General features: G+C 51.1%; 1 protein-coding gene across 7 annotated transcripts in view; it reads left to right on the forward strand.

Moving 5' to 3' along the window:
- The window catches only part of BAHCC1 (BAH domain and coiled-coil containing 1), a 118,556-nt gene that overhangs the window by 71,651 nt on the left and 20,398 nt on the right, over nucleotides 1-26,507 (forward strand). For 3 of the 7 annotated variants that reach the window (XM_081849473.1, XM_081849476.1, XM_081849472.1), the window contains exons 3-15: nucleotides 1,075-1,254; nucleotides 6,026-6,148; nucleotides 6,734-8,431; nucleotides 10,143-10,248; nucleotides 10,712-10,816; nucleotides 11,435-11,643; nucleotides 12,765-12,923; nucleotides 13,116-13,327; nucleotides 14,755-15,070; nucleotides 16,437-17,129; nucleotides 20,637-20,839; nucleotides 21,652-21,788; nucleotides 22,096-22,221. In XM_081849473.1, the coding sequence (XP_081705599.1) occupies nucleotides 1,075-1,254; nucleotides 6,026-6,148; nucleotides 6,734-8,431; nucleotides 10,143-10,248; nucleotides 10,712-10,816; nucleotides 11,435-11,643; nucleotides 12,765-12,923; nucleotides 13,116-13,327; nucleotides 14,755-15,070; nucleotides 16,437-17,129; nucleotides 20,637-20,839; nucleotides 21,652-21,788; nucleotides 22,096-22,221 (4,267 nt within the window). The remainder of the gene's footprint in view (nucleotides 1-1,074; nucleotides 1,255-6,025; nucleotides 6,149-6,733; nucleotides 8,432-10,142; nucleotides 10,249-10,711; nucleotides 10,817-11,434; nucleotides 11,644-12,764; nucleotides 12,924-13,115; nucleotides 13,328-14,754; nucleotides 15,071-16,436; nucleotides 17,130-20,636; nucleotides 20,840-21,651; nucleotides 21,789-22,095; nucleotides 22,222-26,507) is intronic. The other 4 variants (XM_081849474.1, XM_081849475.1, XM_081849477.1 and 1 more) reach the window with 4 other exon arrangements.

Here is a 26,507-nt window from a genome sequence, read left to right on the forward strand (position 1 = left end):
GAAGTGGGTTCGGGATGTGTCTCCACAGGTATTGCAAAATGAGGTGGGGTACTCTTTCCAGTGGTTTGGAGACCCAGTTGCAAGGAACTTGATTGCCAGAGAGTCATTGACTCAAAATGTAGGAGGAATGCGTTGTTTCACAGGAACTGTGAGCATGTTTGCACTCTATACAGTAAGCAATTTTTGAATACTTCTTTCTGGAGAACTTGCATCCATCCGGTTCATTTCCCTGTGGTTCATTCTCCCTTCCTGGAGTCATTCTGGACATGGAAATGGAGGTGCTCAATATGCTGCGTCTGGGTTGTTTTCCTTTGCTCATTCTGCAGGGCTGGTACATTTGCGTAGAAGCTGCTAGTGTTGAGCTGACGTATGAGTGCTGACAAGGTCACAGGCTTGTATATTAAAGGGTTCTGTATATGTGCCAGCTACTACCCAGGTTTCAAGGCCTAGTGACACATTTACCCACAGTCATTTGTTTCCTGATAAGCTTGTAGATGCACAACTATTAGGCGCAATGGATGCTCCCAGCCTTTCCTTGCTTGCATGTATCTAGGTACCATGCTCAGGAGATGCATCCAGTTTATGACTCTCAGAAGTCTTTGATGGGGATTCACATTAATACCAACTCCTTCCTTGGAGTAGACAGCAGGCAGATGATATTTGCCCACCAGAGCTTGCCAGATTGAGTGGGAAACTGTGTTTTTCCATCCAGGCACTGCGTGTAAAAGCATGTAGGTGGGCCTTCACATCTGCTGGAAGTGTTTTCTTTCCTCCTCAAGCCCAGTTCCAGGGACAAACATTTCAGTGAACTAGGATTTTTATTAGATTATGTTGAGCTAGGTCTTTAAGCAAAAATATGTATGGTGCTATTGCATAAATGTTGCTTTCAGATCATGCTTAGGTATTTTATTTGCAAAGTAGCGCCCTGTACCATGAGCCTATGGACAGGATGACAAATCGAGAACTCAATAATTGCCACTTTAGAAAGTTTGCTGATCTTCATGATGTCCATCCATATGCCGACACTCTTTTTTCCTCCCTCCCTCTTCTCTCTTTTTGTGTGTGTGCATCTAGCAGGAAGTGGGTTGATGGGAAACTCACCTGCCTCGTCTTTTATGGGCAGCTTCCTCAGCAGCAGCTTGGGTTCAGCAGCACCACCACATCCCACAGGCCCGGCGTCATCCCCATCAGAACCGGCCTTCCGCGGCCCCCACTCCGGCACTTCCCAGATTTGGTTCTCACACTCCCATGAAGGTAAAGGGGTTTGGTGGAACTACTCAACGCTGCCTTGGTGGAATATCCAGAAGCACATGGAAGAGGGGAGCGGTGCTTCTCAATTCCTATAAATCTCTCAGTCCTGCCTGTATTCTGTATGTGCACAAATTAAAAGTTCCAAATAATAAAGCCAAGAGAGCTGGAATTCTGTGCTTTGACTGCTCACATTCTGCTAACAGAATAAATTATGAAAACCAATATGTACATATAGATGTCCTTAATTCGTATATCAGTCCTGTCTTTCTATGCATCTTCAAAAATGCAAGTTTTGTGATGGCAGAACAAGATGAATTGGTACAATGGCATACGTAAAAGTGCGAAAGGTGGGAGAGGTAGGCATGCAGCATATGGATCTTTTGGGATTGTGGAGACTTGCATTTGCTGCCCAACCATCCATATTGTCACAACCACAAGGACTAGTAACATGACTTTGAAATAAAAAGAAAAGAAGAAGAACAGTATTTTTGTGCCAGGCACCAAGCATCCATAGAATATTTTGTGCATGTCAAATAACCTTGTTTAGGGAGGTCCCAGCATTTGTGGAAGAGAATGGGCTTCATTAATATTGACTTGAGTTTAATTCCGTATCGTTCCACGCCCCATTCTTAGGAAGGAGGGGGAATAAAGTGTCTGAAAGGAACATTCTAGCCCAGGGACCAGGCCTATCTGTTTGAGAGCCAGTGTGGTGTAGTGGTTAAGAGCGGTAGACTCGTAATCTGGTGAACCGGGTTCGCGTCCCTGCTCTTCCACATGCAGCTGCTGGGTGACCTTGGGCCAGTCACACTTCTCTGAAGTCTCTCAGCCCCACTTACCTCACAGAGTGTTTGTTGGGGGGGGGAGGAAGTGAAAGGAGAATGTTAGCCGCTTTGAGACTCCTTCGGGTAGTGATATAGCGGGATATCAAATCCAAACTCCTCTTCTTCTTCTTCTATCTACTCAACATTGCTTGAAACTCTTGCTGCCTAGTTGTAACTCCCTAAATGAGAGTTGGGGAACCTGCCACCCCCTCAAGATGTTGCTGGACTCCAGCTCCCTTCATCCCCAGCCAGCATGGTCATTGGTCAGGGATGATGGGAGCTACACTGAAACAACATCTGGTGGTCCAAAGGTCCCTCATCCCTTGTTTAAACTGTCCTGTCGTGGAAGCCCAGAGGTGGGGCCTTCCCTTTGTATATATGCTGGCAGGGTGTTGGAGAGGAAGAGGGATAAGTAAGCAGGAGGGAACAATGGGGTTGTTTGCATTTTCTCCTCACTAGTGAGCTAACATTTTCCTTCTTTTTAGCTGCAGGAATTCCCCTAAGATTTCCCAACTGGCCCCTACTCCCTTCCGTTTTTTTGTTTTAATTGAAAAAAGGAGGAGGAACTAGGAAAATACTTTTAAGAATGAACTTGCTACAGTGGGGTTCCCAGCTTTGCTGCCCCTCACTCCCACCAAACCACCCTTTATCCTGGCCCCCAAATTCCCAGCCAATGCTCCCAGTCTCCCTCTCCAGTTATTCTGTCCTTCCAGCCTTGTGGGTGGAAGAAAAGAAAAAAATGTCCCGTTTTTGTGTTTCATGAGTGACCCACAGCCCTCCCCTGGGGGGGGGGGGAGAGAACCAGTCTCCCCCGTTCCCCAGCCGTCTCTGCTCCCAAACCACAGGTCTTCCTTGAACCCCCTCCCTCCCTGCCTTGGTCCCATTCCTGGCCGCCCCAGCCGTGCTGTGATGATGCTCGTCCCAACTCTAGCTACCCTAATTCTTCGCAGTGTGCTTTCTTCGCTTCTCCCTCTGTGTCTCCTGCGGTGACTCGCTCTCACTGAGCCCTTCCCCCAGTATCCTCCCCTCCGTGCGAGATGCAGAAAGTTCAAGTGTGAGCGGCAAGGTGCTGCTGGCACAGTGCCCTGGCAGCCAGCCCGACTGCTAGTTTGAACGGCTGCCAGCTGGCTTCCGGCATGCTGGGGCTGCTGGGAGGGGGGGTGGGTCGGGGTGCAGGCAATGCTCTCGGCATCATGCTGACGGGCGGCCTGTCCGGGGGGGTGTGTGTGTGTAGATGGGGGTGGGGCAGCGGGGCTGAAAGTGCTGGTGTGTGGCTGACTGGGGAGATTAACTTGGGCAGACAGAGAGAGAGAGAGAGGAATAAAGAGAGAGTTGGCTGCCTCTTCCTCCTAGAGAAGAGTCAAACAGACAATGGCGACACTCAGACAAGGGTGCAGGTTAGGGTGGGAGCTGTTGGTGGCTTGGCCTGACACCCTGCACGTAGCGATTGCCACCGCTCAGATCCTAGCCCTGGGAAGCTGAGTCACCAGCAAAAGGAGCGTGGAAAAACTTTTCCTTGGGACTAGGCTGTGTACAGTGTCTGAGGAGATGTCTGTTGGGATTATTTGGACTAGCTCTCATTATTATTAGTCATCTCTATAAATTGCAGGCGCGCATATATATATATATATATATATATATATATATATATATATATATTTGCTTTCGTAGATTTTCACGGGTACAGGAATGCAGGTTTTGGTGTCCTCGGGTGTCTTCCCGTGTAAAAGTTGGGGTGTCTAGGCGACGTTTCGACGAGGTCTCACTCGTCATCTTCAGGCTGGTGCTTTCGGCTTCTTGTTCCAGTAACAAGAAGCCGAAAGCACCAGCCTGAAGATGACGAGTGAGACCTCGTCGAAACGTCGCCTAGACACCCCAACTTTTACACGGGAAGACACCCGAGGACACCAAAACATATATATATATATATATATATATATATATATATATATATATACACACACACACACACACACACGTATATGTGCTTTTAGTAATGCAAAGTCTTTTCCATTCTAATTTTCAGGATGACAACCACATACCTATTAATATAGTTCAACATACTAGAAAGAAAGAAAGAAAGAAAGAAAGTGAAATACTGTCTAGCTCAGTGTTTCCCAAAACTCGGGTCACCAGCAGTTTTTGAACTACAATTCCTATCATCCCTGACCACCAGCCTTGCTAGCTCGGGGTGATGGGAGTTGTAGTCCGGAAACAGCTGGAGACCGAAGTTTGGGAAAAGTGGTCTAGCTGAATGCACGCATCTTATTCCCCTCCCCCCCCCCAAATTAATAAAGTACATGGCACTTTACTTTTTAAGTGGTACTTTTAGTTTTCTTCCCTCAGAGCAAACAAAAACTTTGTTCTTGTGTTCGCCAGTTTAATCCTACCAATATTAAACACCCATCTTTTTGACCAATCCTTCAAATTGGTTTCCTTACTCTGAATTGTAGCAAGAGGCAGTTTCAGTTTCTGAAGTGCTTATAGTAGCAAGCATTCCTGTATTCTCCCCCAAATCTCTAGTTTGGTTTTAGTTTTCCCTTTTTTTAAAAAAATGCACATTGCTGTTCCATCTCCCAATATTAGTGAGATGTGTCACCCCTGATTGTTCTCATTTTACTAAGGAGGGAGCTGAGGTTAAGTTGCACAGAGTTGAGGTATTTATCTAAAGTCACTGCAGATGAAGTCTCTGGAGGAGCCAGGAATTGGGCCCACGTCCCCCTGAGCGTTAACATCCAAAACCCAGAGCTAGCGTTCGTCAAGGCTGCAACAGGCAGTTCACCTTGGTGCCCATCAAAACGCTTGGCTCTCCCCTACCTTCCCTCCCAAGTAAAATCCTTAGCTGCAGCATTTGACACCTTGACCCAGACACAGACTGGCAGGAAGCCAGGAGGATACAATCCTAGTAAAGGTTGTAAAGTCAGTGACTGTGTTTATTTCATGCCTCTCTGGTAACTGCTGCACAGGAATGGATTCAGGTGCATATGGTAGCTCCAGGTTCTTTAAGATCTGGGCTATTCAAGTTAATATTTGAAGAAGTTTCTAGCCTGCAGAGAGACCCCATCAGTGTGGGCCTGAGAGCATCTATTTTCAATCCCTTCAGCAGCTCCGCATTTGCCCCAGATGGCATATTCACTTATTCATTGCCTGACCCCACTGGCACATTTCCTCCTCTACCAATCCCATTTATCCATTCTCTCTATCGATTCTCAAAGCATTATTTTATTTATTTATTTATTTATTTTATTTTATTTTATTTTATTTATTTATTTATTTATTTATTGGTAAAGCTGAAACCATGATGTGGAATAAATTATTGCAAATAAACATAGAGGTGCTTGATTTCCATAATTAGTCACCCTGGTGCAGAACTTGATTTATTTATTCCTACTGTATTTATTTAAGCACAGGAGCATGCCCCAGCCTTGTGAAGAGGCAAGCGGAGGTTTTTTGCCCCCCCCCCAAACTGCACATAATTGTGGGACTAATATTTGAGATATCCGTGCTAAATTTTATGAAGAATCCAGTGATTCATCAGGATTTTCTTGTGCTCATGCTATAGGGTGTCTTCATTACCCCAAACAGCCTTTGTTTCATGTGATCCCCCTTCCCAAAGAGTCCCGTGGGAGCTTCTTCTGCCCAGCCTAGCACCAGAGGAGTTTTCTGCTGTGGTACCAACAATTTCGGACTACCTTTCTATTCACCTCTTGCTGTTTGAAAGCCAGATATTTCCCAACACTGAGCACTGGGTGTTTATTTGGACTGCCATAATAAAAATCTGTCTTAACAAATGTTTTGAATATCTTTCCCCACCCACCCACCACTGGCAGTCTACTTTTGACATTTATGGTACATAGAGACAGATCAGACTTAAGGGCCCAAGCCAGGGACTTGACTACACGACCGCTGTCTTGTGAAGCCAGCATTTCATTCCTCGCTGCCTCTTGTTTTAGCTCCAGGTTACCCGAGGTTCTCCGGGAGCTTAGCATCCACTTTTCTTCCCATGAGCCACTTGGATCACCATGGAAACAGCAACGTCCTGTATGGCCAGCACCGTTTCTATGAAAGCCAGAAAGGCAAGTGTTGAGTCATGGTTGGGATTGCAGGGAAACGTGCAGATACGCCCTTCTAAAGGGGTAGAAGAACCACTACGAAGTCCGGCGCCTTATCAAGGGCACAGATTTGGGAGGCAGTTGCACAGAGAGGGAAGGGAATAAGGAGTTGGTTTCTCTGTGACTGAAGGGCATCTGAGGCCAATGCCACCATCCCAGCACAACATCTTTAGTCTCTGCCTTGCAAGTGGCACAATTCCTAAAAGAGAGCTATTGCAGCACGCAAGCAGGAGAGGCTAGAACCTTTAGACTTGCTTGGGCAACAAGACATGGGGGATATTATTATTATTATTATTATTATTATTATTATTATTATTATACCACCCTATACCTGCAGGTCTTAGGACGGTTCACAACATAAAACCACAATATGCAAAATACACAATAAAAATAAAAAGAAGAACCCAATGAAACCCTCCGCTCCCCAGCACATTTTAAAAGGGCATTGGATGTCAATCAATATTTTTAGGGGAGGAAGAGATGGGGTGTTTGCCTGGGGCATTATTTCTCGAAGGAGACGCTTCCTAACCACTTTCCCTCTTTCTCCAGACAATTTCTACCTGCGGAACCTACCGGCTCAGCCCACCCTACTGTCAGCCAATCACAACTTCCCCAGCATTGCCCGGGCCGCACCAGGGCACCCCATTGGCTCCTGCAGCCGGGACCGGGAGGCAGGCCACGGGCAAAAGTGCCACAAGGACTACGAGCGCTTTGTGCTGCCCAAGGGGGACAAAGGGGCCAAGGGCGAGGGGAAGGACCGGCTGGCCGAGGAGGAGGCGGCGGCCAAGGAGCGGCACAAGCTGGGGATGCCCATGACGCCTGAGGCCAACTGCAAGGAAGGGGCTCCCCAGCGGGGCTCCTGCGACAACCGCCCCAAGCACCTGCCCTCCTGCCTGCTGAGCTCCAAGGTGCTGAACGGCGACTCGGGCAAAGCCGTGCTGCCCAGCTGCGGCGGGGGCATCCTGCCACGCCACGCGGGAGCCCAGAGCCGCTGTGCAAAGGACCTCGGCCACCACGAGCCCCCCCAGTCCTACAGCGAGTGCCTGGAGCGGCGTCAGATGCTGCACCACTCGGTTTCCTACACCGTCCCGTCAAGCCTGCCCACCGGGGCCCCGGCCTTGAGCACGACCACAGGCAGTTTCCCCTGCCTGCAGCTCCACTCCAGCCCTGACGGGATGTGCCCCCTGCAGGATAAGGCCGGCCGGGAGCTGCGGATCAGCGGAGCCACCTTTGTGCCTTCCGTAGGCCACTTGACTGACAAGAGCCGCTCCTTCCAGGTGCCCTCTGAGCCCTGCGAGGGGAAGGAGCGCCCCCACGACATGGGCCCCGAGCACCCACCCCCTTACGGGAACCACCCTTTCTCTCACCTCAAGGTGGAGGGCAAAGCCGAGCGGCGGCTGGACTGGCCGCAGAATTCCAACGCGGCCCGCCTCAAAGGCCTGGAGTACCTGAACAGCACGGGCTCCGACGGCCATTTTGGGAGCTTAACCCACCAGCCTAAAGGTGGGCACTTTGAGATGGTGCCCCCTCAGGACTGTGCGCGGCCTAGCCCTCAGGAGACGCTGTGCAAACTCAGCCAGTCCTGCTGCACTTTAGACAAGGCCCCCAAGGAGCCCCCGACGCCCGGGAACCAGAAAGTGGCCCGCATCCGCCACCAGCAGCACTTGCAGACGGAGATGGAGCAGGCCGGGGCCCACGCGGAGTCCAAGCGCAAGTCCATGGAGCTCAGCTCTCTGGGCTACAACGGGCCGCACCTGCCACCGTGGCCGGTGCAGGGCCAGGGCCCCCCTCCTTTGCCCATGGTGGAGGAGAGGAAAAGCTCCTACCTGGACCCTTTCAGCAGCAGCCTCCAGCAGGCCGCGCTCATGACTCAGGGCTCGGTGCTCACCCAGGAAATGCAGGCGCCGCCCGACGACGTGTCGGCCATGAAGAACCTGCTGAAGTACAGCAACCAAGCACTTATCGTGGGGCAGAAAGCTCCTTTCGTGGGACTAGGCAGCCTCAAGGGCAGCTGCGCCCACCAGGACGGGGGCAAGTTCCTGGGCGCCAAGGGCCAGCAGGAAATGGAGCGCCCGGACTGCGCCCGCAGCAGGGAACACGAGCTGGGACACGGGGACGGTGAGGTGCGCCAGCCTCCCGTGGGCATCGCCGTAGCTGTGGCTCGCCAGAAGGATACGCTTAGCCGGCCCGAACCGGCCTACGGCTCCAGCTCCAGTCGGCAGAGCAGGGCTGCCATGGGGCTCAAAGGTAAGATGGGGGCAACTGCAACAAAGTCCTTGTTTGGGGGACAGAGCCATTGGCCCCTCCCCAACATCACGCTGCCCCTGACGTCTACAGACCTGCATTGCGGGTGCCTACATGCACATAACCACTAAACTAGGGCTCCCCAGACTTTTGGTGTTGATGGGCACATTTGCAAACTGTGGTCAGCAGTGCTCACATGCCATGTGTGCAACCACAGCCCAGCAAACACCACATACTGTTCTTTGGGTCTCAGTAGAATGCTTCTTTTAAACCTATTTTCAGTGGGGAGGGGGACCCTGTGGGTGCACATGCTCCTGCAGGCAGCACCTTGGCACCCCCTTCTCCAGGCAGTTGGGGGATCCTGAGCAGTCGGGAATGCACACCCATTCAGTTCCCTGGTATAGACAACTGCACTCCCCAGCATGTAGGCCCTACATGGATCTGGGTTGGTTAACTGGGAGAGATGCAACGCCATTGGCTTCCCACCGTGCTCCATTCCCGGACTTGCCACACACACTCCTATTCCTGATTTGGCTGCTAAGTTCTTGGAATTCATTGTCTAGCCATCTGCGTTTGATTTACCTCAAACACAGGATTTTCTGATAAGCCGTCTAGTGAGATTCCTATCTGTTTAATTTTTACATTCGGTCTATAACGCAGCCGCAACCGGAACTGAAACGTTAGCAGCTACGCTTTTGTTACTAGAAGTCTTTGGTTAACTTTCGAGGCGTAGGGCAGCGTAGGGACACAATTTGGTACGCCAGATTTTTATTGAAGGAAAACTGATTTTGAAGTCTTTCCGTGGCCTGATTGAAGGCATTTATCCAAACTGGGATCCCGTATAGCAGGGTAGCTGCTCTCAATGTATGGGTGTCCAGGGGCAGGACTAGGGAGCTGTGCCATGCCGCCCCTTCCACATGAAGAGCCCCTTTAACATAGAAAGGGAAGGGGCTTCAGCCTATAGGCTTCTGCAGGATTTAACTTCCTTCCGCAGGGCCTGTAAGACAGAGCTATTCCGCCTGGCTTTCAATTTGAACTTAGCCTGATCTTTTATTCCCCTTCCTTCCCTCCCCCTCCCCTTTTTATGAAGATTACCCGCTCTGGGATCCCACAACTAATTCTCCCCTGGTTTCCTCGCTGGCCCAAATAGGACAAACTTAGCCAGCTAGCCCTGGTGATCATCTAATGTTTATTGGATGGATTTCCCTCCCTAAATTGATTTTTGAATCATGAATGTATTGTTATTCACGTTTTATACTGTATTTTATGATGTTTTTTGTTGCATCAATTAAGTGTTTTAAATTCGTTGTTAGATGCCCTGAGCCCAGTTTTCTGAACCGGGAAGGGCGGCGTATAAATAAAAAATTATTATTATTATTAACCAGACCATGGCCTTGCCCTCCCTCCTATCCGTGAACTCTCATTCCAGACTTTCAGCCCCTGACGCTTGAGCTGCAAGCTCACTCTTATAATGCCATGCCGAGTTCTTCAAGAGGGGCCTGTGCCCCATCCCTTATTCTTTAAGTTCTAACCCCTGGAGTGGGGGATGGAATGCAGAAGTGATGTGCTCCTGTGACCTTCCTTTCTCCTGCCTCCTGCTCCTTCGCTTCCCGCCCCTGCTCGTGTCGCCAGGAGAAAAGATGCCAGCCCTTGGGGAAGTCCTGCCAGAAGGTGATAGCTAATCTTGCCTTTTCCGTTCTTCTTTTCCCGCAAGCTGGCGCGGCACGGCCTGTGCATGTCATTGACCTGGATGCCGAAGAGGAACGGAGCCGGCTGTGTGAGGAGCGCCTGGGGCTTGCTGGGAGAGATCTCTTGATCCAGTAAGGGCGATTTATGGCGCTTTATGGTTAGGCTGGAGAGGCTTTCAGAAGGCCCACCTGCATCTTGGAAGCACAGTTGTTGTTGCTGGCTGCCTTACATCTGAGGGCAGGAACTATCAACTTTGTATTGATCTCTAAGCCACTCTGGGCTGGCACCAGGCTTGAGTGGGTCCTGTTAGTAGTAGGCCCTTATCTTGTACCAACATGGGCTCCTGTCTGGGCCAAATGTTGCCAGCTCCCCTTCAGAGTCCCTGTTGCTGCTGCTGCTGCTGGCACTTTCCCTTACCTCCTCCCAGCAGATGTCTTTATTGGTAGTGGTGCATATTACGCTTCCCGGGAGTGAGAGGCGAGCACTGGCTTGGCGTTCTTCTGTGGCGGCTGCCACATTGCATTTCCCAAAATGCAGTGCCTGCTGCCAAGCGTTGCATCTTGGGAATAAATCATGGTGGTCTCTCTTCCACAGAATGAAACAGAGCCAGTGCTTGCCTCCTGTAACAAGCAAAACTGTCTGCCACCATCAAATAACAAAACAAGCACCACTCCCAATAAACAGGGAGAAGGCAGTGAGGTGAGTTACGGAAATTGCAACAGCAAGTATAATACATTTCTCAACACATTTCTGATGTTGGTGGGCACTTCTGAGCCCCTGGGACCTCAGCAGGTGCCTGACTGCGGCGACCTCTGTCACCAGCCATGGGTCCCTTTTGGGTGCGAAAAATTGGTTTAAATATGTATGGTATCTACCATCAATTTGTATCAAAGGTGGGGAAGGGAGTGCAGTGGGTTTTGCATATAATGCTCTTAACGCTGGACCCATGATGAGCCTGTTCATGTGATAGCTGGTCTTCTGGTTACTCCAGGTGCCTGACCTTTAGACCTGGAGGCCACAGAATGACCATTACAGGAAACCCCCCGGTCATTTGCGTGTATTCAACATGTGCACGACTGCACATGCATTGCACCAAATCTGAAAGGGTCCCGAAAATGTCACAAAAGGGGAAAAACAGGGTGTTTGCGGAGTTTTTCAGTTGTATTGCAGAACAAAACTCCCATACAAATTTGGAGAGCGGGGCATTGCCTGTACATTACATGATAGCCCACATTGTGTAGTCCCTTTACAGGCCTGGACGATCCTGACCTGTTGCAGCTGACCTGCCTTTGTCCCGTCTGATTTTTGATGTAACAGGGATAACAAGGACCTGGTGGAATTTGCCCGCATCCATCCATCCAGCAGCTGCCCTGGAGACCTTACACCCCACCTGATGATTGCGGGCAGTTCCTCGTTGCAGGCCAGCCAGTTGGGAGGAGACCCAGCAGCCCATACCCACCCGGCTCATACCCACTGGTTGCCCCGGACACGCAGCCCTTCTCTTTGGATGGGTGGACACTCGTACGGTCAGTATTGCTGGGTGTCAGCGTTCTACCTAGAACCCTTGCCTAGGCCATGCCGACAGCAGCTCCTCTCCTCAGCCAGTGTGCTGTAGTGGTTAAGACTTGTAATCTGGTGAACCGGGTTCGTGTCTCCGCTCCTCCACCTGCAGCTGCTGAGTGACCTTGGGCTAGTCACACTTCTCTGAAGTCTCTCAGCCTCACTCACCTCACAGAGTGTTTGTTGTGGGGGAGGAAGGGAAAGGAGAATGTTAGCCGCTTTGAGACTCCTTAGGGTAGTGATAAAGTGGAATATCAAATCCAAACTCCTCTTCTCCTTCTCCTTCTCCTTCTCCTTCTTCTTATTCTTCCTTATCTCTGGTCCATTTCTGATCTCACTTCACGCCTGATCTACAGCTTTCTACTCTCTTCTCCTGGCAGTTTCAGTTTCCTTCTGTGCTTTCCTGCTGCCCCATCCCTTGGCGTTGCTTTTAGTCTCTGGATTGCTATTGTCTCGTTATTTGCGACCCCCTGTTCTGCCTGTTTCCTGCCCGTTTTTTAAACTGGTTATTGCGTAAGCCTCACCGTAACCTCTAGCCCTAATTGCTGTCGAGAGCCTAAGGCAGCCCTTAGTGAGTGACATTTAGGACCACTTCATATGCTCAAAAAATTCTTGCCTCAAGAAAGAGTCATCTGTACATGCAGCAAAAACACCTGCGTATACATACGATTTTCCATATAGAATTTTATGCGGGCAAAACTAGATTATTGCCTGTCCTATGACTCAACCCTCAGAGGTATTGCAGACCTGGGAGACTGCCTTCCCGGGGGTCACAGCTGATAGGTAGAGATAGGTGGAGGGGATTCTCCTAGATCTCGTAAGGACTGTGTGATACATGGTGATCTTCCTAAGTGGATATTATCTGCGTGGTACATACATGACCTGCTCCCTGCCTCTTGCGGTGGATTTTCATTTGTCTGCATATGCACGAGAAGCCGAATGCTTCTTGGCCTACCCTGAGGGAACCATGAAAAAGCAAAGCCTCACTTTGCTCTGATACAATCTCTTTCCCTAGGGAAGATGTGGCTGCTGGGAGGGTGTGTTGAGTGGGCTGGGCTTTCTATGTCAAGTGCATTCTTCTCTCTAGGCATCGGGCACCCTGCTCTTCATCAAAACCTGCCTCCCGGCTTCCCAGCTTCTATGCCCAGTGCCATGCAGCCAGTCTTCCCCCTGTCACAGGAACCACCTGCTCAGCTAGTAATCCTGCCTTCTGAGCCTCCAGCCCATGGGGCGCCCCATACCCTGGGTAAGTAGCAGCCAGGCACTAATTGGCTGGCACATTCCACCACCGCTGCTGGATAGTAGCTGGGATGGGGTATACGGGAGCTGCCCCTCTGATGAGAGGAGATGGGTGCGGCTCTCTAATTCAGGGATCGGGGAGGCACCTCCATACTCTCTGGCTTTGTTTACCTCTCTGATTAATCTCCCTGTCTCTCAGCAGCTGAGGTGATGGATCAGGCATCAATTTGGCCACCCATGTATCCCAGCCGGGGGCCTGGCTCTCACCTGCAGCACACAGGGCAACTCCCTGTCTATTCCCGCTCCCAATTCCTGCGTCAGCAAGAACTCTATGCCCTGCAGCAGCAACAGCAGCAGCAACAGCAGCGTGCAGCACAGGCACTGGAAGTGCAGCGGCACACACACAGCCAGGTAGGTGTGCAAAGTGAGGCCATCATCACGGTAACCCCTCTCGGTACCCATCAGGCTTCTCTTGTTGGGCGGCTAGAAAGGATCTGCTTACTGCGAAAGGAACCTCCTCCCTCTGGGGAATATGGGTAATCTGAGGTCGGGGGGGCGGGGGACCAAGGAATCATCAAATATTCTCTCTGCATGAAAGTCTGGGCCACCCATGCAGCCGCTTTGCAAAAGCTCAGCCCCTACGGTCCAGGCTGGCACACATTAACACACATGAAGCAAATGCATTGCAGAAAGGTGACTGTGCAGCTACAGACGACTCACCCACTAAGTAACCCACCATGCTTCAAGGGAAAGGAAATGTGTGTGTGTGTGTGTGTGTGTGCACGCGCACACACACACACACGCACACACACAGAGTTCTCCAGCCAATCTGATCTGATGAGAAATCCCTCACTGGCTCAAAATACGGTGCTTGGCCAGATTCTGAATGACTGTAAGAATTTATCTCCTGAGTCATCTCAAAGAAAGCTCTATTGGCTGCAGAGCTATGGTCGTCAACATCCTGCTTCTCGCTGCATGGTGGTGATAGACACCAGTATCCTATGTGGAAGAACAGCACTCTTCCTGAGGGTGACAATTAGGGCTTGTGTGTGTGTGTGTGTGTGTGTGTGTGTGTGTGTGTGTGTTGTGATTCTGAGCAAGCACCGCAAAAAGCAAATAATAATTATGTTTGGCCCGAGGATCAACCTTCTCTGAAGCTCAGCTCCCCAAATATAGTTGCAAAGATGTGCTTGGAAAAGTGTGGGATTGATGCCTGGAGACATCTTGGAAATCAGAGGGGTGTGGCTGGATGAAAAACCCCAACAGTCAAGAGTTTCTGCCCCCTGCATAGGTTATTGCCTCCTGCTACCTCAACTAGCAGAAGCTGAAGATATTAAGATAGATAAAATGATTCCTGTTTCCATAACTTCATCTAGGTTGCAGTATTTTGCTTTTTGCTGGTGCGGAATCTGAGTTGCTTTGGCTCGGAATCCTGATTTATTTACTTGGAAGCATGCGCAGCTCACATCTGCTAGAGTGGCACAGAGCACTAAAATAGGAAACCCAAAATAACCTTCATCGGAAGTGTATCCAGGTTTTCCTTGAACCCATTGTTCCCGACTGAGAAGGGGACGCAGTCAAAATAAATGGCCACCGATTCAACCTGAGTATAGGATCAGGACTGGGGTGAGGAACCAGAGTTGGTGGGCTGATAAGGACATATCAACAGGAAGTGATGTGGAACCAGACGTGTTTAGGATTGCAAAGCAGTGGGGACAAATGCAAGTCTTAAGATGCATATACTGACTGTATTGTCGTTGGGTCAATTACCATTTTGTGAGGTTGGTTGCGTGGGGTTCAGGCACTCGCTGACCCGTCCACCTCTCTCCTCCTTGTAGCGGAAGCCCGAAGAGCCGCCCCCTGAGCTGGAGATGCCAGGCCCCGAGAAGCCACTCAAACCATCCCACAAAGCTGTTGCCTTAAACGCTCCCCCGAAGGGCCTGTCGCCAGCAGCTGCCTGCTCAGCCAAGCTCTCCCCGTGTTGCCACCCGCCCAAATGCCCTGCCCCCTGCACTTTACCTGTCTGCCCTGCTGTGGTGCCACGCTCACCTGCTGTCAGTCCGGTGCCCTCGCAGAGCTCCACTGGCCCTGAGGCCGAGGACAAGCAGCCTGAAGGGAGGCCAGCCCAGGACTATCCCAAATCACTGGAACCAGGTAGGGATTCATGGCAGGCTATGCATGGAAGGGGGAGCTGGGAAGAGACACGGTATACTTGTGCACTGCTTGCACCCAATATCAATCATACTAGTCCATGGCATGGACTCCCTCTCCCTGTACTAAGTGTCTTGATCTGTGCCCTGCTAGGCATAGGCAATAGCATGTAGTTCAGAGTGCAGTTATTTTACGCAGGCTTTAGCCAACACATTCAACGTTTTCAATCATTGTTGTGCAGAAAGGTTTGGAAAGGGTGTACTTAAAGACCCAGGAACCGGATGGACTTCTAGAACAGGGTTTCCCAAACTTGAATCTCCAGCTGGGGTTTTTTTTTGGGGGGGGGGACTACAATTCCCATCATCCCTGACCACTGGTGCTGCTAGTTAGGGATGATGGGAGTTGTGGTCCAAAAACAGCTGGAGACCCAAGTTTGGGAAACAATCAGTGAGGGATTTTCCACTGTTCAGGATCGGAACCTGATCAGCCCCTCTTGGTCCCTGTTCATGCTTTCCCCCCCCTCCCCTTTCCTACAGGCATGGTACCACAAAAGTCTTAATGCCATTCTTCTTAGGTAATTTGTAGAAAGTTCAATGCTGCCAGAAAATAAATAAACAGCAAGGGAGTACGTGCCATTAGCATAACCTATTGCAGTCTCGGAAGTTGTTAGAATGGACCAGTCTTCTGTTAGGAAGGGTGCAGGATATGAGGTCAGGCTCATCTGAATTATCTTGATAGATAGATAGATAATTTATTACGGTCGGAGACCAGCTTATAAAACACACTTGGGGGTACAATCCCAGAGGGAAAACAAACATTTAAAACCATGTACAACAATAAATTTAAAATTTATAAATGTGATAAGCGTATAGACACCTAAAACTTTAAGATAAGCTACCGCAGAGAGATAACCCAGAGTCACCCATGGAACCGAGTTTGGGGATTTTCTTAACAAACTAGTTTGGGTCGGGGGATGGTCTGCGCCTACAGATCTGTACACAGAATCTGGCGACCATCCGGGTTGTCTTAGGATCTTTCCTAACAGGAACAGGTCAATTTTTTGCTTTTCCGGGAGGTTAGCGAGCCTCACCAGCAGGGGATCAATGGTCTCACTACGTGCCTCTTCATAAAAGGGACATCTAAAAAACAAGTGCTCTGGGCTCCCTATCTCCCCCAATGAACAGGCGCAGAGTCTCTGAGCATATTGGATTTTTTTAAAGGATCCTTCCAGAAGCGGCGAGGGCAGAGCCGAGCTTTGAGTTATCTTGAGTTTTGGTTTGGAGAGTCCCAAGCTGACCCTGTGCCCCCTGCTTTTGTGTGTGTACCATAGCTTATCCTGGTGCTCTTTCCTTGTTCTTTCTTCCTCTAGATCTCCCCCCTGGTTACTCCTACCCTGTGGCTGGCCTGGGCTATGCATCACCTTTACCCCTGGACCCAGCTGATCCTGACACTATGCAAACGGTTTCCACGGCAGCTGAGCCCGAACAGTCACGCACCTTCCCACCGGAGCAGGAGCCACAATGCGAGTCAGAAGCTCGCCCATCCAGTGGGGCTGGGGACCCCGAAGTGGATTCCTCCCACCCTCACCCTCCCCACCTCGTTGTGCACCCCCAGAGGCCGAGCTCCACGGAACTGGCCAAGGAGACGCCGTGTTGCCCCCTGCTGGTCGGGGACAGCCCAGACAGCTTGGACTCTGCCCCGAAGGAATGCCAGGAGGAGCCTAGGCCCGAAGCTGCTGTTCCAGGGCCTTCGCCGGAGGTGATGGCTGTGGAGGACAGCCCAGCCGCAGCACTAGAAGATGAATGCCAGGAAGACGAGAGCGATGCCAGCTCGCCAGATGACCTGTTGATGCATGCCGAGGTGCAGGTGGCCCCGTGCGGCCTGGACGCCCTCATTGCTGCCAGCATCGATCTGGGCGAGCTCCCAGCCTTGGAATCGCCACCTCCTGCAGATTCCCTTCCCCTGCCCTCGCCATGCAGCTCAGGGATTCCTGGCATTGCCCTGCTCAGTGAGCTGGCAGAACTGGAACTCCGTCGCCAGCAGTGCGATACTGCCGCCCATGGTAAGGAAGGCAGGGGCTATCTTTTCTCTCCCTCTCCCTCCTGCCACTGTTTTGTCCCTTCCCTCTCACGGAGGCCAGGGACCAGCAAGCAAGCAAGCGGACTGGGAAGAGGATTCTGTATTTGTCTGGGTGACTTGCCCACTCATTTTGTTCATGGTAGCTAAGCACTGCTTACTTCTTTGGTTCAGGAGGGCAGCCTGCCAAGAGTCAGAGACGGGGCTAAATTTCCATTGTTGTTAGAGGAATGAGAAACTTCTTTCCTATACGCCAGGGATGGGGAACCAGTGGCCCTGCAGATGTTGCCGGACTCCCATCACTCCTGACCATTGGCCTTCTTGGCTGGAGCTGATGGGAACTGGAGTCTGTCAACATCTGGAGGGTCAGTTCCCCGCCCTATGCTTGCTAAGCACAGCCCTGCCTCCTGCCTGGACAGCAAGGAGTTGACCGCCACTCCTCTGCGTGTTGTAGGAGCTTAAGATGCGAAGGAATGATGACAGCCCACTGGAGACTGAAAGGTTGTTCATGATGGGAACATTATCTTGGGACTTGAACCAGATTTTTTCCCCAGACCTTGGTCTTGTCAAGTTTGTACCTTTGAGACTGTAGAATTTGCATCCGTGCCAGGGCCTGCTCCCTTGATATCTTCCATTAGCTCTCCAGTGTTGGCACTGAACGATTAAGCAGCCGAAGGGCAAATGCACATCACTCTCATGTGTGATCTCCCATTGAACTGCTCAAACAGCCTGTCCACAACTGTAGCCTTTCAGCGTTCTCCCCTAGCTTGCCAGCAGGGCCCCCATTATTTGCCCCACATTGCTTCCGCACCAGGCATACTGCTGGTTAAGAAAGTTTCTCTGCTTCTTCCTGTCTTACACCCCTCCGTGAGAGCCATGCCGGAAGCTACCTGCTGCTCACCTCCCCATCCCCACAGGAATATTTGTTTAATCAATATATAGATAAGTTTCCTCTAGATCAGGGTTTCCCAAACTTGGGTCTCCAGTTGTTGTTGGACTACAACTCCCATCATCCCTAGCTAGCAGAACCAGTGGTCAGGGATGATGGGAATTGTAGTCCAACAACAACTGGAGACCCAAGTTTGGGAAACCTGCTCTAGATAGAAAACCTCTAAGCAGTTCACGAAGTAAAAGCCACAAAACCACAAAGCTAAAAAAACAAAAACAAAACATACTGCGGCTATCACAATAAAAATGTAGAGTCAAAATACGAAGCCATGTAATCGAACCATTGTGACAGTCAGTATCTAGTGAACTAAAAGATGGCACCTGGTTGAAATGGGTGGCGAACAGAACTGCAGGATCCACTTCGATCAGGAGCTTCTCCCTCCCCGGTACTCACCCCACCACTTCCTTCGCATAGATAAGTGGTGCTGTCCCTAAGAACCCTGCAGGGCTCTTCCTAACAGCCCTGTAGGCTTTTGTATATATAAGTTAAAGGATCCCCTCCTGACCTTAAGACCCTCCTCGGGCTTGCAGAACAGTATCTGAACTCGCTCAGATCACCAGTAGAACTGTACCCTATTTTTGGTCCCTCGTAGGCCATGATATCCTTATGCAGTGCCTTTGGAGTTACGTGATCTGCTACCCAGGCAGGAAACTTGGACTGCTCTGGGGATCTGGAAGTTGAGAACCAAGGCGAAAACCCCAGAGTTTGAGCAGCAGTTGCCTTCCTAGGCTTCTGCTCTAGGTGCACTCTCTTATGAAGTACGGACTCTGCATGTCAGGCCTTGAAGCATCCCGGTGGCTAGCTAGGGAAACGGTGTCTTTTCATAATTGCCGCCATAAAGAAGAGCTAATCGTTAGAGGTTGCGATTCCCCCCACCCCCCAGAGTCTGGAGTCCTGCCAAACTGCGGAGTGAAGTCAGGGGTCAGGCAGCACATTGGGGGCTTGCCTAGCCAGCGCTAGGAGTAGCTCAACCTTTGATTTGAGCTCTCGGAAGAGGATATTAACCCCTTGTGAGTCTGGGAGGCAAGAGCCTTTGAGGCAGCTACTCTGTTGCATACAGAAGACAATTTAGGGAGGCTCATTGTCTAGTTTGGACCTTGAATTTGGCCAGTGTAGAGACTTGGGATAGGCCCATTGTTATTATTATGAGGGTCCTTAAAAAATAGGAAAATACCTGTCTTATTCAACTGCATTAACCAGTGAACACCAGTGAGAAAGGGTTGCCTCCATACCACTTAGATGCTTCCTGTTTCAGAATCTCATCGCTCTTGAGAACTTTCTAGTGCTCTTGTTTGGCGGGGTGTTTTTTTTAAAAAAAAAAAAAATCAGCAGAATGAAAATAGTGAAAGTCTTGCTTTTTTTAGTCTCTATCACCTTTCCGCTGCCGTTTTCAGCCTCCCGTTTTCCCAACTCCCCAGACGAGGGGGTCTGCACCAGCCCACATATGCAGATGGTTATCACCCCCTGTGGCTAAGCGAAGTCTGCGCTTTTCATCTCTACGGCAAACGGTTACTGCTCACACACCGGAACCGTTCTTTGCCCACAGTGGAACGGAAACCACATACAAGGACTCCCCTGCATGCCTCCTCGCACATGTGTGCAGGCACATTCGCAGGCAGACATCCTTGTACACAAGCACAAAGCAAATTGATGTACAGCAAAAACCTTATCTGCGACTCTCCGTCCCCGCCCCCTTCCACCATCTGCTCATCATCTCCAGGGACTTTTAAAATTTGTAGTTTGGAACTACGTTACCCTTCTGATCAATCCCCTCTGGGCAAGGTTCTTCCCAAAAGCCTCCTCTCAAGTTTGATGCTATCTGAAGAGGCCCCTCTCCTTCCCCCAAGTTCAGACGGCTCTAGCTCCTGGCTGCTGCCCCCTCGGCTCAAATTGCCTTTTCTCGCCCCCCCCCCCCGAAGTATGTGGCATCCCAATAACTTCCCCTCTGCCTGGATGGATGTGTGGTATCTGCCTGAGATAAACACGACCGTGTGCCTGATGTCTTTGAGTAGCAGGGTATAGAGAGCAGAGCAGGCAGAGGCAAGGCAACCTTTCCAGAGTGAGCATTGTACCAGGCTAACCTCTCTCCCCCCCCCAAAAAAAAACCCCTTACCAGTGGGTGTGTCCGAGAAAGGAACAGAGCCACAGTTCGCTCGGAAAAATAGGAAGACATGGCCAGTAGTAACAACAAGCCTGCACCCAGTTGCTACCCAAGGTTGCTTTGGGGGCAGAGAGGGGACAATGGTTTCAGGGTGGTGTGCCCCTTTTATGTGCCCGGAAACACCCAATAGAATCATAGAGTTGCCAAGTTGGGAGGTCATGACCCAGTGGTCATGCAGTTCAAAGTAGGGATCTCAGCTAAAGCATCCATGACAAATGGCTAACCAACCTCTGCTTACAAACCTCTCCAAGGAAGGAGAGTCCACAACCTCCTGAGGGACCCAAGATCCAAAGACCAAGGTGTATGATATCTTAATGTATGTCTCCTTCCCCTGTGGATGAGAATGGTTTTTCCACCACGTTAACCTTCCCCCCTTTCCACAGTGCTGGATGAAGACCTGGCAGCATTCAATCTGCAAAGCCTGGCCACTCTCGCTGCCGCCTGGGCCCTGGTTGAGGCAACCGGCCTGGAGAGCAGCCCCCCTGACCTCCTCGACCTGGCAGAAGCTGCTGTGCCCTGCGTGGACCTGCGTCCTCGCATGCGGGCCTCCCGCCGCAAATACATCTGGACCCCTAAGACCAAGCCTGTAAGTATCCTGTGTACCCAGGGCATTTAAAATAGGGGACAGAGAGGATGTGCTTGTTCGTTGATTGCAATCATTTGTGCCCTGTCGTTCGTTTCCTTCCAAGGAAGCTAACAGGTGATGTCAATAAATTAAAAAGCATAAGAAGAGCCTGCTAGAACAGGCCAGTAGCCCACCTATTCTAGCACCTTGTTCTCATAGCAGCCAGTGGGATGCCTATGGGAAGCCTGAAAGCAGAACGTCAGAGCGGTGGCACACTCTCCACTTGTGACCCCCTGCCTCTGACAGCAGAAGGAGAATAAACAATGTTCCTTCCAGCTGTCCATCATTCCATCCTGGCACAGTTCTGGCCCTGGCTAGAACAAGTCAGAAGTCTGGTGTGTCTCTGAACCACACATGCCCTGTTCCTTTTAAATCTACAGAACTCCTAGCCACTTTATCTGATGAGATCCCCCTCTTCTGCTGCTGAAACCTGTCATCTGCCATAGGGAACAACTGGGCCCGTGCTTTTAAAATCCCTGACAATGCAATATTGGTTGTTCCCCACCTTTTTGGCGGGCGGGCCCTTATTTCTTTCCCTGAAGGCATTCAGCCAAAACCTGACACTGATTGGGGTAGACCACCCAAAGGTCAGCTTTTCCAGCCAGCTGGCCTTCCCTACCCCTTCTTCACCTCTGGAAGTTCTTGGGCCTGCTACTCGAAGGGAAAAGAGAAGGTTAGGAATGAATGGACGACTTGCACAGAGCATGGTGCACGTGGCATGGCCTCTTTGTTTTCCCACCCCAGTGAAGGATCCTTCCCCCTCTCTCCCGCAGGTTTGCCCCCTGAAAGCAGCCATTGAGAACTTGGACACCCAGGAAGTAGAGATGCGGCTGCGGCTGGCGGAACTGCAGCGGCGCTACAAGGAGAAGCAGCGGGAGCTGGCCAAGCTGCAGAGGCGGCACGACCACGAGTAAGTGTCTTTGCCTTTTTTCAGCAGGTTTGCAGGGCAAGGTGCCCCAGAGAATGTGGGTAAGACCACAAAGCATTGAGAAAGAGGCGAGGGTGTGAAAAAAACACCTGATCTTGGACTTGTCTGTTATGGCTCCTGCAGCCCAAGCAAGCAAATGGGTCTCTTGCACCGAGAGTTTCGAACTCCTCTTCAGCTTTGTAGACCATAGGCAGGCACACACACACACACACACCACCAGCCCTTCCAAGCAAGAGCTAGGGGAACGCTTGCCCCTTGGATGTGTGCTTATTGTGGCTGTTGCCCATAGGCGAGACGAGAGCTCCCGGAGTCCGGCTCGGCGGGGACCAGGGCGACCTAGGAAGCGCAAGCACTCCAGCACTCTCAGCTCCCTGCGCCAGGGCTCCATCAGCAAGAGCGACAGCAGGAAGGTCAAGTGAGTGACCGGGCTCGGCTCACAGGGGGCGGGAAGGGCACCCTAGCCGCTGCGTGCGCAACATGCTGTATTTCCAACGTGTGAGGAAGTGTGGGTGTGCGTGAATGAGCACATGCATGTGGGGGCATCATTACAGGAGTGCACGGGGAGAACTGGCAGGGCTGCGTGGCCAAATGCTGGGTAGCTGCCAAGTCCCTGTAGAAGCAGGGCTGGGGAGGGCACGGAACCTTTCCTCCGCCGGCTGCTTTTCTTTCCAGATCACCTTTTCCTCCCCTGCCTGCCTCACTTATTTCCTCCCCAAGCTTGAACCCATTTTCAGTCTTGGAACCGGGGCCCGCGGAGAAATGTGGGAAGCACAGAAAGGCTTATGCACCCCTTCTGTACCTTCTACTCTTGCGTTCACGGGAGCCAACTCCTAGGGGCTATGGGGTCTTCACCACCACCACCCCCGGTAAAATATTTGAAGGGGCCAACCCCCCTCCCCTGAGTTGATGAACATTGCCATTCAAATGGTGTGCATGCACCACGTTATGGGATCCATTATGTGGGGCAGCCCTCCAAGCTACCCCACCAATCAATTTGCAAGCGCCCACTCTGCTCAGGTTTACTAGGGTGGCTGTTGTGTATGAAGCTGTATGCATGCTTCTCCTGTGTTGCCCTGTCGTATCTTTATATACTTAAAAAGCCAGCACAGTTGCTAAGGAAGAGGGAGCAGGGGCACCCCCACCCCCCACAATTCCCTGTGCTTGCAGTGTAGCTATTATAGAGCACTGCTTGCGTCGGGGGGTGGGGTGGGTAGTGCTGGTGGTGTTAATGGAGTCCCTTGAGGTCAAAGTCTTCCCATGTTGTTGTTCGTGGCTGTTAACCAGTGCCTTCGCCCCAGAAGTGGTTGCATTTCAGCGCCGAGTGCAGGGGTTTGTCTTGCATGTTGCAAATGGGCACCGAGACCCAGGGGAGCGGCGGGGCTGGAGAGAGGCCTGCTCCTCTGTGCTCCCCCACCTCGTGACTGCTTTGCCTCCTGCCACCGTTCTGGGGGGAAAGAATTGCCCCTCTTTTGAAGAGGAAGGCAGTGTTGCATAAAAGCCTCTTTATCTGTGCTGTATAAAGTCATTGGTCACACTGCAGTGGTGTTCATTGCTGCTGGCGCTTTATGATTATCCATTAGCCGCCCGGCACAGTCATTCCCGCACTCACGGGCCCTGTATAATTGTCCTTCTCTGCTACAAATTGCCTCTCCCGGCAGGCCCATTTGCATAAATCCTCCAAGCTAGTCCAAACATGATTGGAGCACGCGTGTGTGTGCTGCATCAATCCTGATGATTTGGTAATAATAGTTAAATCTGTACTAAATGGTTCCTTCAATTAAGACAGAAGAAAAAAAAATTAATCTCTAGGTTTTATGTCACAAAACATTAGCAAATGTAGTGAAGGTTACAGGGGAAAAAAAGCAGTTAGTGTTGGCTTTGGGTTGCAACATGGCTCCACCATATGGCTCGTGGAAATCTTCCAGGGCTTGCTGGAGAACTTGCTTGCCTTCTCCCATTCCTCCCTCCCTCCCACCGCCCTTGCCTGGACCCTTTCCCCTGGATTTATTCCTGTTCCCTCCCCAAACCTTGCAGAGCTGTGTAGGTTTATGCAAAACCAAATCCAGAAGGGAATACATTCTTAGCTGATTTTGAAGGCAGTCCCTGTTTTGGGCTCTACTAAACTGTTCTGTGGCTTCAGAGGAACAGTGGAGAGGAGTTGAGATGGAGGCGGGAAACAGAGGCCCCTCCAAATGCCGGTCTTTCCCACCATACTGTCTCTGTGGCTCCAGCAGCGTACGAGCAAATCTTAACAACCAAGCCTCACTATCACCCTGCTTTTAAAACGTGGGGTTGCATCCTTTTGAGTTCCGTGACTTACACACATTCCACAGCGGTAGTAGAGCTCCCGGCTGTTCGGAAAGGGAGAATACCGGGTCGGGAAACTCTTCCGCTTGAAAGGAGGGACGAATATCTTTGACCATTTTCATCAGTGGTGAAACGAAGCTGTTTATAGGTGGCAGGTTATTTGGAGACTTGAAGCGGGTATGGATAGAGCCAATATCCTTGCCCTGGGACATTGGCATTCCATCCTCATGTGGTCTCTGCATTTTGCAAATGTTATGAGAATCTGTAAGATACATTGAACCAGAGACTATGGCAGGAGAGGGGTGGTGGCCGTGACCTTCTGTAACAGGGGACATCAACAGTCTCTCATACTGCCTTCCTGCCTCCGAAAAGTTGCTCTATTCAGTAGGTGGGCCCAGTTGGAAATAGCGTAACCACATTCTACCAATGGCATTGCATTGGTGAAGCTCTCACTGTCCACAGTGGGGGTGTTATTCTCAGGTCTCAAATATAGTGTATAATTAGGATGCAATGTCTGTCTGTCTGTCTATCTCTCTCTCTTCCCCCAATTTCTAATTCCTGTACCTAGGGAGTGCTTTTTGCATTCATGAGTTGCAACCTAAATAATACCTGCACCCTGTTCTACATGCTTTAGTGGGCTCAGAGCACGGCGTAGCTTTTCCTGGACTTTTCAAAATGGGCTCAGTAGGGGAGATGTTGTTCCAAGTAGCCCTATAAACACAGCAACAGCTCGGCCCTTCCTGAGAGCGTTCGTGCAACATTGAACCGACACCCCCTTTCCCTGCAGATCAAAGTATTGCAGGATGGCTCCAAACCACACAGGCTGCCAGAGGGGACCTTGCACACCCACGACACTCACCGCTCCACACCTGAACGGCGGCTTGCGCTCCTTCCTGATTTGCATCCTGGCGCACAGGCCTTGCCTTGTAAACCCAGCCAGGCGAGGCACGGTGGCACAGGATCCCCTTGCTGTGCGTTGCCAGGCCAAGTCTCCCAGCCATCATGGCATCCCTTCCCTGCTTTTGGCCTCGCTGAAGCAACACATGTTCCTGTGGCAGCTGCAGGCCCAGCCCCTTGGCCTGCTTCCTATCGGGAACATTCCCGCAGCTTCCCACGCCGAGCGAGAGAACCCCTGCCAAGCTTGCTTCCCTCCAGCCACTCCCCGGAACTGAGCGGTGGCCTGGAGCCATGGTAGCTCCCTGCCCGCTGGTGCCCGAGGTGTGAAGATGGGCAGCTTGGCTTTCTCTGGAGCCCCGAGTTGCTTGCTGGCCTGTTTTCCGCACCCCGCCTTCTGCCCATGGCCCTTTGCCTGCCTGCCTGAGGGTGCTCTGCTCCCTTCCCATCCCTCTGCTTGTCAGGGAATTCCCTCCTTCCTCGCCTGCTGCAGCCGCAGGAATGGAATTTGGCACCAGCTCCAGGGTCAGCCCCGGGTCAGAAGGTCGAGGTGCAGGGGGCAAGGCCCGGGAGAGGAGTGTGAACAGAAGCCGTCTCGGGGAAGGGGGAAAGGGGGTTTGCGCGGCCTCAAACCCTGGGCTGCATTCCCAGGGTGGAGCAAACAAGAGGCGGCTTCTCTGGGTGCCGGAGTGGAGCAATTAGAACTAACGAGCGCTGGAGATCCGAGCGGGAAGCCAGCCAGCAGTACGGGGGGATGGGAACAAAGCCTTCAGGGAGCTAATTCATTTCATATTTACTATGCTGGGAGGACGCTGCTTGTGAAAGAACTGCCGACGCGATGCGGAGCGGATCCTTTGCGATGGACTTTCCCAACTTGTATTTATTTGGACTACAAATCCCACCAGCCAGCATGACCGGGCTAATGGGACATTTAGTCCCAAACTCATGAAGGGCACCAGATTGGGGAAGGCTGATTTAGGAGGTGTCAAAATAAAAAGAAAACATGGATGGCCTGCTTCAGATTAGGCCAGGCTTGATTCTTTAATTTGATTCTTGTTTATGGGTAGGGAGTGTGCACCTCCTCTGGCTATTTTTTAGTCTTGATTCTGCTTGAAACACAAGAGAGTTGTTCTCTTTGCCTTTGCTTCCTGCTCCTTTTCTCCTGACATCAAGCAACGTGTCCCTTCGTTGCTTCTTTTTCAGTGTGTCGGATGAGATCGATCCAGGCTTTCCTCTAGCTCAGTGTTTCCCAACCTTGTGCCTCCAGCTGTTTTTGGACTACAATTCCCATCATCCCTTGCCACTGGTCTTGCTAGTCAGGGATGATGGGAGTTGTAGTTCAAAAACAGCTGGAGGCACAAGGTTGGGAAACACTGTCTAGCTTGCTCTATGTAGCTTGCACACACACACACACACACACACTGCCCTTTGTGGAGACAGGAAGTGTTGGGAAGGCAGCAGTGAGTACACACTAGCAGCAGGAATCCTGGCACTCTCCTC

This window comes from Podarcis erhardii (genome assembly GCF_964252035.2).
Source record: "Podarcis erhardii genome assembly, chromosome: 2".
NCBI classification, from domain to species: domain Eukaryota; kingdom Metazoa; phylum Chordata; class Lepidosauria; order Squamata; family Lacertidae; genus Podarcis; species Podarcis erhardii.